Genomic DNA, 12753 nt, shown 5'->3' on the forward strand with positions numbered 1-12753 from the left:
TTTAGCAATAAGAATCAGCAAGGAGCAGGCTAACAAGCCTACAAGAGCCTAACTAAGCTTTCCCTATGAGAGTCTGCAGCAGCTTTCCCTTTTCTAATTAATGCAGGCACATGAGTGAGTCCAATGCCTGATGCTGCCTGCCTTTTATAAGGGGGAGTGGCTCCAGGAGGGAGTGTAGCCTGATTGGCTACAATGTGCCTGCTGACTGTGATATAGAGGGTCAAAGTTTACCCTAATGATGCACTATGGGGGCAAATCGAACTTCCGTAAAAGTTCACGGTTCTCCGCGATCGCGAACCACAGAAGTTCACCGGGAACCCTTCAGGCCATCTCTAATGTTCAAAACTCTTTACAATCATTCAACATCAATGCAATACAAACACAAATGCATACATAGTTGATGTGTGGTTTATCTTGTTTTTGGGAACCTTTGTGGCAGCGTTGGATGATGCCATTAGATGGTGTTCAGAAACTATGCAAAGTTCAGCTGCTTAATTACTTTTTAATTGCGTATGAAGAACTAAAAAGTTTGCACTCCCCTTCTAAAGTTAGTCTAACATTGGGGAAATAATATTGACTGAATAGCCAAAACAGGTCAAGTTTGAACATCTGTGTGTTCTGCAGCTGCAAACTACCACAAGGATTGTTAATAACCGCAATAGATGCCTTATATAGGGGTAAACTAAATATCAAACTGAAAATCCAGGCAAAATAATTTTTACTTTCAGGATTATTTAACCTCAGGACCACAACATGCATTGCAGAATGTTGTGCTGTACATGTCCAGAATGTTTTGGTCAGCCTGGAAGATGCTGCTTTTTGCAAACTCTGCTATGTGCTTCATAAAAAAGGCTCAGACTGCCTCTTGCATGTTTATAGAGGTAAGCAAAGTGCATTGATGTCCCCACTAGGGATAGTCAATATGAGATACAAATAATGTCAAGTTCATACAGGATTATGTTAAATCTGTATGCAAATGTATGCAGCTTGAAAATGGACCAATCACATTTTAGGATTTGATTGGTTCATGTGCAAACTGCCTAAATTTTCATACAAAAGTTGAATAATTCTGCATAAGCTCAAAATTATTTACATTTCATTGACCATCCCTAGTTACAACTAGAGATGTCGCGAACGGTTCCAGGCGAACTTCGGTGGTTCGCGTTCGCCTACCAAACGCGAACTTACCCGGAAGTTCGATTCGCCCCATAATGCTCTATAGAGCAAAACTTTGACCCTCTCCATCACAGTCAGCAGACACATTATTGCCAATCAGACTGCACTCACTGGTGGAGCCCCACCCCCCCTTATACAAGGCAAGGTCCTTGAGCCATTTGACTCACTCATCTGCCTATACTAATTAGTTAACGACAGCTGCTACACACTCTGCTAGGGAGATTTTAATTAGGCTCTTGTGGGCTCCTGCCCTTCTACCCTTCTACCTATTCCCTCCTCCCTCCTACCGGAGGGAGGAGGGTCTCATCTGCCAGAGAATTATATTATTTCAAAAGCCAGTTTACATACCATAGCTGAGAGATGAACCCAGGTCTCACTGTGTGGTGGGCAAGTACCTTAACCACTGTACCACAACAGTACTAACTGAAGCTGGCCTAGCATTTACCATTTATGCTCAATCCAATAGAAAAATTAGACAAGATAGCAGCGTTAGGAAGACTTGCCTAAGGTCTCCTACTGAATAGGTGCTGGCTTACTGAACAGACAGACGAGATTTCTGTAAGCAGTGGCTGCATGGTGTAATGGTTAAGGGCTCTGCCTCTGACACAGGAGACCAGAGTTCAAATCTCGTCTCTGTCTGTTCAGTAAGCCAGCACATATTCAGTAGGAGACCTTAGGCAAGTCTTCCTAACACTGCAATCTTGTCTAATTTTTCTCTTGACAACTGTTGAACACAAAATACAAGGCCATGTCTGGCTACATATCTGTAAGCAGTGGCTGCATGGTGTAATGGTTAAGGGCTCTGTCTCTGACACAGGAGACCAGAGTTCGAATCTCGTCTCTGTCTGTTCAGTAAGCCAGCACCTATTCAGTAGGAGACCTTAGGCAAGCCTTCCTAACACTGCTATCTTGTCTAATTTTTCTCTTGGATTGAGCATAAATGGTAAATGCTAGGCCAGCTTTAGTTAGTACTGTTGTGGTACAGCGGTTAAGGCACTTGCCCACCACACAGTGAGACCTGGGTTCAATTCTCAGCTATGGTATGTAAACTAGCTTTTGAAATAATATAATTCTCTGGCAGATGAGACCCTCCTCCCTCTGGTAGGAGGGAGGAGGGAATAGATAGAAGGGGTGGAGGGCTTAAAGTAGGGGTTTGTGTGAAATCTAGATGTTAGCCTGGGACATTTGATGTGTATTTCATTCAATCATGTCTGCCTCCAGGTATTAGAGCCTTTGAAACATGTTTTCTATTATTTTTCTAGGCGTTAGAATTTTTTCTATTTTTCAAAGTTCGCCTCCCCATTGAAGTCTATTGCGGTTCGCGAACTTTTTCGCGAACCGAACCTTTTGCGGAGGTTTGCGAACAGGGTTCACGAACCGAAAATCGGAGGTTCGCGACATCTCTAGTTACAACATCCTGTACCTTCAGGAAAGGCACTTCAGCTGAACAGCATCTCAGAAGTTTACTTTTACACCAGTTTTGCATCACTGGGCACTTTTATTAGCAACCATTTTATCCAATTTATATATACAGTATTTGTTTTACATTTTTAACCTTAGAGCCTGGCATTACATTTCAAGTGTACCTTTTGTTTTCAGGGTTTCGCTTGGGCTCTATTTCATATATTTATAGCACATATAAAACATTTAATCGTCTCCTATCACAAGGCTGTTAAACGTGCACTGGTTGTGAAAGCGATCAGTATGTTTAATTGAAGCCATTTTAACTTGTTTTAATGCACATGAGTAATTCACTTAAAATATTAATACGACTGGTGGGTGCATCAATCATTTTTATTCCTAATTTCTCAACCCTTTCCAGCAGATGGGAGGTTAAAAGGCCAATGGTTAAAAGTTGAATATTTTAAATCCTCCTTCTCAGCAAAAGAGCCCGCAATTACCAACACAGCTTACTTTTTCCTTCGATCCATTGCACATATAACTACCAGCGCAAAACAAATGTATCATGAAGTCCATTACCATAACCCATCTGCATTAGTGCCCTGGTTGTACAGACGGAAAGAGGCAGGCCTCACATTATGTTATTTTACGAGGCTAACAGCTGCTGGTTGTTTTTTGCAGAGAGCTTCCAAAATGTGCTGAGTGCTGAACACGTTCTCGTAATATGGAAGTTGTCACGGTGCAGAGTGTGCAGTAAAAGTGTATCCACAACCAGATTCCTTCTAGGACATCTGCCCTTCTGGTGACAGTAGTGGTGCTTTAGCCTGCTCAGACAAACTATGCATTGTAATGTAAAAGAAAGACTGCACGAATCATGTCGGCATGTTTGTTCAACCTCATCTAAAAGCAGCGTCAAGCAGACATGTTATTATTGGATAATGCACGGGAATCCTAGAAGTTCAATCTTGTAAATAAAAGCAGAGTATAATCCTGTGAGCACATCTACATGAGCATTAGGTAATTGAACATACACCGTGGACTGCGTGGTCAGAGTGTGACTGTGTGAGTGACAACTGCTAAGCCAAGCTGTCAGATATACCCGCATTGATTGAAAATCTCTCACTGCCTATGTGTATATAGGATTTACAAGCATAGCATATATTAAAAAGGAAATGAAAAATAGATGTAGAGCCATGATTTGCAAACATGGAATTTTATAGTCTCCTACCTGCAAATGGGACTGGGGCATCCTTGTCCAGGGCAACCAGAGGGGGATCCAATATAACTGTGTCGTTGTTTTCTGTGACAACTCCGTGGTATGAGGTCTCAATCCAAGGTTTGTGCTTGTTTACTGGAAAGTAAAAGGAGATTGTTTTGTTAATACTTTTTGCTTTTTCTGTGTTTACACTTGATATACTATTATTTAAACTATCAACATTTTGGATGTTAGTGTTCAAAGAGACAAGCACATAACAACTCATTTCAACTGGCCACAGAATATTCCGAGCTCCATGAAGCTGCCCCCTCTACACTCAGCAGAAATACAAATTCCATCATGTTTGGCTCGTGCTACATTTATGCCCATTTGCACTGCAAAAAATAAGATTTGTGCTCCTTTTATTTAGAAGACAAAATCAATTTTGTAACCAAGCAATGATACACCCTACCCCTCCTACAAAAACTTACAGAAATGCGATTAGTATGATTGGTTACTGCCATATTTGTCCCCATTTTTCCTGCAAAAATCACTGTTCTGTCTTTTATAGTTTTGAGATATTTAAGTATTTATATAGGTTAAAAGTTCACCCAGAGATGCTCTTTTGTAGGGGGTTTGGGTGAACTTTTGACCTTTATAAAAACAATTAAAAATTGAACAATCAGTGACAGCATTGTCTGGAAAAAAACACTATTATATTCTAAACAGCAGCAGCACAAATGAGCACAAACCTATCACTAAGGGCCTGAGCCCACTAATGCAGTTGTGTGCAGTTGTGTCTGCTTTTCAGCAACACATCAATGATACAGATGCTGAAAAGCGGACACAACTGCGTACAACTGCGCACAACTGCGTTAGTGGGCTCAGGCCCTAATCAAACATGATGGGATTTTTATTTGTGTTGATTGTAGGGGGTGGGGCAGTTGTATGCAGCTAGAATTCAGGTGATTTGTGCAACGTTGATATTCTGTGACCTTGTGTGACCTCTCATTCCCTCACCTAGCTAAGTATGGTCAGATGGACAAGACAAGACAAATTACATTTATCTTGCACTTTTCTCCTGGCGGACTCAAAGTGCTTGAGCTGCAGCCACAAGAGTGTGCTCAGGAGGAAGTAGCGGTGTTAGTCTTGTCTAAGGACTCTTTACTGAATAGTTGCTGGCCTACTGAGATTTGAAAACCCATGTCTCCTGTGTCAGAGGCAGAGCCAGTAAAGTGTAACTGTTGGGCATAAAATAAAAAAAATCAATTCTTTATTTGTATCTGGTAAACAAGTAATAAGGATGCTAACCAGGCAATCCAAAAGTTAAATCACTATTACTTTTCTTGTTGAAAAATAATCATTCCCCAGTTTACCTGTCACTTATTTGGTACATTGCTGCACAAAGGAAGTTGCAGGGCATGCTGGGTTGTCTTTTTTTGCATCTACATTTCCCCTCAGACTTAACTCATGCAGCCTGATTGGCTGAAGCCTCTTCCCCACCTGTTTTCCCCTCCCACACCTCTGTTGCTTTATGATTGGCCAATATTTCTCATGCTGAGACAATGCACTTGCTATTGCAGAGGTGGGTGGGAGTGTTTGAAGACTGTGTATGCATTGTTCGCCCTCCTCCCAATCAGGCAGAGGAGAGTAAGGGAGGAAATGACACCAGGATTGGCTTCAACATAGACACAGTTAAAGTGGAGAATCCTAAGAAGGATTTTCTCCTTTTTTTTTTTTTTTTTTTTTTACTATAAAAAAAATCACTAAAGTCAAAATGTGGACCGTGCAATACATATGTAAGCAGAGCAAGTATTTATCTACTTATATATGTTTTTGTGTTCTGAGATAGTATGGGTGACAGCTCCTCTTTAGCCTTTGAACAATTCTATCATTTGTAGTCAGATCAGGCCACAACTCAGTGTCTATACAAGCCTTATGCTGGGATTACACGGTACGTTTTTTGCTAAGAATCGTTCCGATAGATGCCTTCGATGATAAAATTCCGACATGTCCGATGTTCTGCTCGATTCTTTTCCGCTTGATTTCTCATAGAAGTGAATGGAAAAAAGATAAGAAAAACGAGTGGAAGATAAGAGAATCAAGCAGAAAATCTAATGGCTAATAGATCGTGCGCCGAATCGAACGCACAAAACGTAACATGTATTCCCAGCATTATTCACACTCTGCAGCCTACCCTGCTTTGTGAAAGAATAACTTGCCTGGTTGTTTTCTCTCTCACCCTTAAAGTGAACCCGAGGTGAGAGTGATATGGAGGCTGCCATGTTTATTTCCTTTTAAACAATACTCGTTGCCTGGCAGTCCTGCCGATCTATTTTGGCTGCAGTAGTGAACTGAATTACACCAGAAACAAGCATGCAGCTAATCTTGTCAGTTCTGATAATATTGTCAGAAACCCCCGATCTGCTGCATGCTTGTTCAGGGTCTATGGTTTAAAGTATTAGAGGCAGAGGACCTGCAGGGCAGCCAGGCAACTGGCATTGCTTAAAAGGAAATAAATATTGCAGCCTCCATATTATTCTCACCTCGCGTTCCCTTTAAAGAAATGAATGTACAAACCAAAAATATACTGTATGTTTACATACCGAGGCCTCATGTGCCCTTTAAGCTTAATAGTATTTTGACAAAAATATTCCACACAAAAAACGTTAAAAAAAAAAAAGGAGTTTGCAAATTTTAACACCATCCTCTCACTGCCCTGTAAACTGAGGTAAGAAGAATGGATGTAGCTTATGTCTCAAACACTAGTGTCTGTAATTTAAAAAACAAAATGTTGGAGTACAAATTAACCAATATTTTGCCTGTTGCACTTCACAAATAGCCACATGCCCGGATTTCCCCAGTTTGGAAAACGCTGGTTAGGCAGTAGGATATAGCAAACCTGGACTACATTGCTGAAACATGGGGGTTGATTCACTAGGGCTGGATTCACAGTGGTGTGTTGCATAATGCATGCGTTATAAGTGTGAACTGTAATGAAGAATGGACATAGACTTTAATACAAAACCTGCATGCAGCGAGTTAGAATAACACAATCAGTTACAACGCAGTACTGTGAACAGCCCCATAGAATTGTAAGGGCAGTGAGTTGACATGCAGAATTATTTTGCTAACACAACTGAGCCTGGTGAACTAGTCCTAAAGTTCAGTAAATTTGCCACATGTAGATAGCAATTTTATCTACATATATCAGTAGAATGGTGCACATTTCACTAGAAGTGTAAATCGCACCACCTGGGTGACTTGGGTAGCGGCATGGTAATCCTTACTACTTGGGTAACGATATGACAATTTTACTGATCCTTAATAAATCAACCCCATAGTCTACTTGGTAACATAAGTTGGCAAACATTATCTTTGCAAACCCCTTATCACCTCAACACCTGTCATAGTGGATAATCACTACGCTTGCTCATATACAGGGTGGCACATTTAAAACCTGCCCTAGGTGATTGCCACAAGTCTATAAGACAGATGCTGGCCAGCCCATCCAGCACACACCTGTATTCTCTCCCTTCCTGGTGTGTGTGTGTGGTGTGTGTGGTGTGTGTAGTGCGTGGTGCGTGGTGTGTGTGTAGTCTCTGGCTCTGTTACAGCGTGTTACCAGTATGAAATATGAAAATGGTACTCATACAGCAGTGAATACTGGTGACACAAGCTGCAATAAAGCCAATCAAATGTTTATGTTATCTGTATCGTAAAAAGAGCAATCATATCGGTTTTTGCCAATGTTCATGATACAGAAAGTGCTGCGTCAGCTTGTTTTATCAGTCTTGAGACTGCAGTTCATTGCTTGGTGTTTTTATCTCACCAGTCAAGTCTCGTTCAGTCCCTTCTATGCTTGTTTGGTGGAGCAAACTGGGATTAGGTCAACACATCATCCCTCCCCTACTCCTCCTGACTAGCAGTTCTAATTCAGAACCATTGCTTCATGAGAATATCATTTATACAAATGTAATTAGTTCCATAAGAACAATTTGCTCTTTAGCACAGACAATTTATCTATTTTTAAAAGGTGAATTACGGCTTGAGAATTAAGTGTACAGTGCACCGAGAAGCAAATTGGATCCATTAACCTCATCATTTATATCAAAAGGAAGGTTATCTTATTCAGTGTGATGAGTAGAAAAATGAAAGAAGCAATACTGGAAGTAACCACTAGAGGGTGATCCCTCTTCACATTGATTTTCTATTAAAATGAATGTAAGTGGACAACTTACGAAGTGTATTAGTGGAAAAAACTATAATAATAAATAAAGAAAGATTTCTGCTCTGCTAGAAATTAGTTTTACATATTTTTTACATAAATCATTATTTCATTTAATATACAGGTCCTTCTCAAAAAATTAGCATATTGTGATAAGTTCATTATTTTCTGCAATGTACTGATAAACATTAGACTTTCATATATTTTAGATTCATTACACACAACTGAAGTAGTTCAAGCCTTTTATTGTTTTAATATTGATGAATTTGGCATACAGCTCATGAAAACCCAAAATTCCTATCTCAAAAAATTAGCATATTGTGAAAAGGTTCTCTAAACGAGCTATTAACCTAATCATCTGAATCAACTAATTAACTCTAAACACCTGCAAAAGATTCCTGAGGCTTTTAAAAACTCCCAGCCTGGTTCATTACTCAAAACCGCAATCATGGGTAAGACTGCCGACCTGACTGCTGTCCAGAAGGCCATCATTGACACCCTCAAGCAAGAGGGTAGGACACAGAAAGAAATTTCTGAACGAATAGGCTGTTCCCAGAGTGCTGTATCAAGGCACCTCAGTGGGAAGTCTGTGGGAAGGAAAAGTGTGGCAGAAAACGCTGCACAACGAGAAGAGGTGACCGGACCCTGAGGAAGATTGTGGAGAAGGACCGATTCCAGACCTTGGGGGACCTGCAGAAGCAGTGGACTGAGTCTGGAGTAGAAACATCCAGAGCCACCGTGTACAGGCGTGTGCAGGAAATGGGCTACAGGTGCCGCATTCCACAGGTCAAGCCACTTTTGAACCAGAAACAGCGGCAGAAGCGCCTGACCTGGGCTACAGAGAAGCAGCACTGGACTGTTGCTCAGTGGTCCAAAGTACGTTTTTCGGATGAAAGCAACTTTTGCATGTCATTCGGAAATCAAGGTGCCAGAGTCTGGAGGAAGACTGGGGAGAGGGAAATGCCAAAATGCCTGAAGCCCAGTTTCAAGTACCCACATTCAGTGATGGTCTGGAGTGCCATGTCAGCTGCTGGTGTTGATCCACTGTGTTTTATCATTGGCAGGGTCAATGCAGCTAGAGATCAGGAGATTTTGGAGCACTTCATGCTTCCATCTGCTGAAAAGCTTTATGGAGATGAAGATTTCATTTTTCAGCACGACCTGGCACCTGCTCACAGTGCCAAAACCAAATGGTTTACTGACCATGGTATTACTGTGCTCAATTGGCCTGCCAACTCTCCTGACCTGAACCCCATAGAGAATCTGTGGGATATTGTGAAGAGAAAGTTGAGAGACGCAAGACCCAACACTCTGGATGAGCTTAAAGGAAACCAGAGAGGAATAATTAAAAGTTATTTATACATACCTGGGGCTTCCAGCAGCTGCAGAAACCCTAATCGCTCCCACGCCGCGGTGCTCAGCTTACTCCGTTCGCCGGTGCGGGTCCCGTCCTTCCAGGGGGCGTGGCCTGCCTACGGCAGTGAAGTGCGCTGTTTGCGTATCTCTCCAGCAGCCGCTGGAGAGGTACGCAAGGAGTGCACTTCAGCTACGATCGACTGGCCAGTCAGGCTGAAGTGACGGCACCCGCACCGGCGAACGGAGGAAGCTGAGGACCGCAGCGTGGGAGCGATTAGGGTTTCTGCAGCTGCGGGAAGCCCCAGGTATGTATAAATAACTTTTAATTATTCCTCTCTGGTTCTCTTTAAGGCCGCTATGGAAGCATCCTGGGCCTCCATAACACCTGAGCAGTGCCACAGGCTGATTGTCTCCATGCCACGCCGCATTGAAGCAGTCATTTCTGCAAAAGGATTCCCGACCAAGTATTGAGTGCATAACTGAACATAATTATTTGAAGGTTCACTTTTTTAGTTTTAAAAACACTTTTCTTTTATTGGTCGGATGAAATATGCAAATTATTTGAGATAGGAATTTGGGGTTTTCATGAGCTGTATGCCAAAATCATCAATATTAAAACAATAAAAGGCTTGAACTACTTCAGTTGTGTGTAATAAATCTAACATATATATGAAAGTCTAATGTTTATCAGTCCATTACAGAAAAGAATGAACTGTATCACAATATGCTAATGTTTTGAGAAGGACCTGTACACTATTTTTACAGCTTAATGTGTAGATAATTTGCAAACTATTATAATTTTCTAAAATGTACTTATTTTCCAGTAAGTACCATATATGTAGAAGTGAATATTTCATATAAGTAGCTCCAGGTTTGAATTATCTGCATAAAGTCTATATATTGTCCCTGTGTTTGCCCTGTTTTCCTATCCCAGATATTCTCATAGATTAAATACTTCCCAACCACAGGTTATTTCCCCTTAAAAACCAGAGCAAGTTTCACACATCACGCTCCTCCCATTCATTCGCCAATAACTTTATCACTACTTATGACACCAAAATGATCTATACATTGTTTTTCCCCACAAAGTAGGCTTTCTTTGGGTAGTACTTTTTGCTAAGAATTATTTTATTTGCATTTTAAAATGAATAATAAGAAAAAATGAAAAAAAAAAGTTTTTAAGTTTTCAACCATCATAGTTTCAAAATAAAATGTGCTATGAGCCCTAATTTGCAATAATAGTAATAATGAAATCCCCTAATGACATACATATTAAAAAAGCAGAGTCCCTAAGACAACTATTTATGATTTTTTCATGCTGTCGATTTAAAAATATAAAAAAAAACCCAAGGTAACTATAGGGGAGGGGGAAATAAGGTTTTAAAATTGGGGATTTTTTGTTATTTAGTTAAACAAATGTAGGTGTATTTTTGTTCTTGGCCATAGATGTCCCAATAATATCCAGTGTACTGAACAGCACACAGGAAGTAGTGAAGAACTGTCACTTTTACTTTCATTTGTAAATGACCATCGGTATCTCATTGATGCCAGATGATCATTTAATACTGGCATTTGGATCGGTGAATGGGAACACGTTCCTATTCCCCGATCAGTACTCTGCCCCAGGGAGGAAGGGGGGGGGGGGTGCTGCTGTAAACCACAGGATACACATATCTATGCCCTTGGTGCTGAAGTGAAGTCCAAAGGGGCATAGATATGCATACCAGTGGTACTGAGCCAGTAGTTTCCGTATAGTCACTATACTTTATTAGTGACTTTACATTATGAGGCCATCCTTGGATATGTACTGATCTGCATTAAATGAAAATCACATTGAGAAAGTTTGTAATTGTTATATAAACATACCATTAAAAAAAATTGCTGAAGTCCACAGATATAGTTTTTCATACCGTGGAAAGGGTATTGAAACTCATTTGGGCTCCTACTGGTGTTAATGTACCCACTTGGCAATTGACAAACTGGCAAGAAGTGGGCAAATCTCTTGTACAGATAACCATAGCAAGAACATGTTTTTTTATGACAGTGTCCATTGTCACTAGGCTAGTTGCCGCATTCGATTCACTAGATTTGATCGCCACTGTGATGTAAATACTCATGCAAGTTCATGCTGCCGACTCCTTCCCTCAGCCCCAAAAAACAAATCTGGGCTGGGCAGAAGCATCAGGGTCCCCATAGGTTGCAAAAGACCAATGGGAATCCTCAGCAACAGGGAGGATTCTCATTGGTTCATGGTGGAACCAATTAAAATTCTCCTTGTTGCAAGGAAGAATTGATCTACTGTCTCCTATGGGAAACCCAATACCCCTACTGGCCTCCGGGTTGTGCACCGAGGGACCAAGTGGTGGTGGGACACATGAGTGGCGATGCATATGGGGAGACATTGACAGAGTACACGTAACCAAAGCGGACAGGCGATCATGGAGCGGATGGTGAAGATTGCTGCAAGCGGGTGCAAAACAGTTAAAATGCTTACCATGTCCGTTTTGCATTCTTTCTAGTGTGAATTGGCTGAATCCTTTTAAAGGTTTAAAAATTCACTTTCTATCTAAAACAAAATTTCACATTTCATGATAATTCCTTGAGAGACTATCTATCCGCCTGGGACTGTTTTCTTAAATTTTCATTGGATGTTCTCTGTTGCATGCAGCGCACTCTGTTCTGAGGAAAGCATTAAGGCAACACTATACAAGTTTATGGGCCAGTTATGGTTTTTCAGGAGGCTCTCACACTGTTTTCCTAATAGAAAGTAACACACAGGAGTAATACACTGCTGCTAAAACACTTCCAGCTGGGGACCTATTGATCCCTACATCACGCTGTGCATGTTATTCACACAGACAGCAATAAAACACACCTGTAGTGTTGTATATCTTTATCATTTTATCACCACCTATGGATCCCTCAATGGCATGTAAGAAAAGCTTTAGAATGCATGGCAAGTACTTTACAAAGAGGGCAACTCTCTCACGCTCAGCTCTGTGCTACAGGGAGATAAACGCCGATTGATTATCATGCAGAACCTGAGACAAACTGAGATGAAGAGCGGCTCCCTACTTGTTAACCATTCAGTTAGCATTTTTTATGCTCTTCTCACTACACCAAAGATGTCAAGGAACTGACATGTAATTTCTGATTCTAAGACTACGAGGTTTCCATCAGATTTCTTTCTGTCTTTGTTCTGTTTTATACCAACAGTTGTTTATTTCCTTTTCTCTCTACTGGTTCAGCAGCCATAACGATGATTCCCACAGATGCAAGTATATATCATAACTGTCACTCATGGGTTACATGCATTTAACAAAGTTCTTAAGGGCCCGTTTATACTACATGCACGATGCGGTGTGATTGCCGCAATGCACCGCAACCAAACTGCACC

At 41.0% G+C, this 12753-nt stretch overlaps 1 protein-coding gene across 1 annotated transcript in view; it reads right to left on the minus strand.

Moving 5' to 3' along the window:
* The window catches only part of CLSTN2 (calsyntenin 2), a 1262395-nt gene that overhangs the window by 825999 nt on the left and 423643 nt on the right, over positions 1 to 12753 (minus strand). Inside the window, exon 2 of the mRNA XM_068280737.1 lies at positions 3806 to 3928. Coding sequence (XP_068136838.1) covers positions 3806 to 3928 — 123 coding nt within the window. The remainder of the gene's footprint in view (positions 1 to 3805; positions 3929 to 12753) is intronic.

This window comes from Hyperolius riggenbachi, chromosome 4, assembly GCF_040937935.1.
Source record: "Hyperolius riggenbachi isolate aHypRig1 chromosome 4, aHypRig1.pri, whole genome shotgun sequence".
NCBI classification, from domain to species: Eukaryota; Metazoa; Chordata; class Amphibia; order Anura; family Hyperoliidae; genus Hyperolius; species Hyperolius riggenbachi.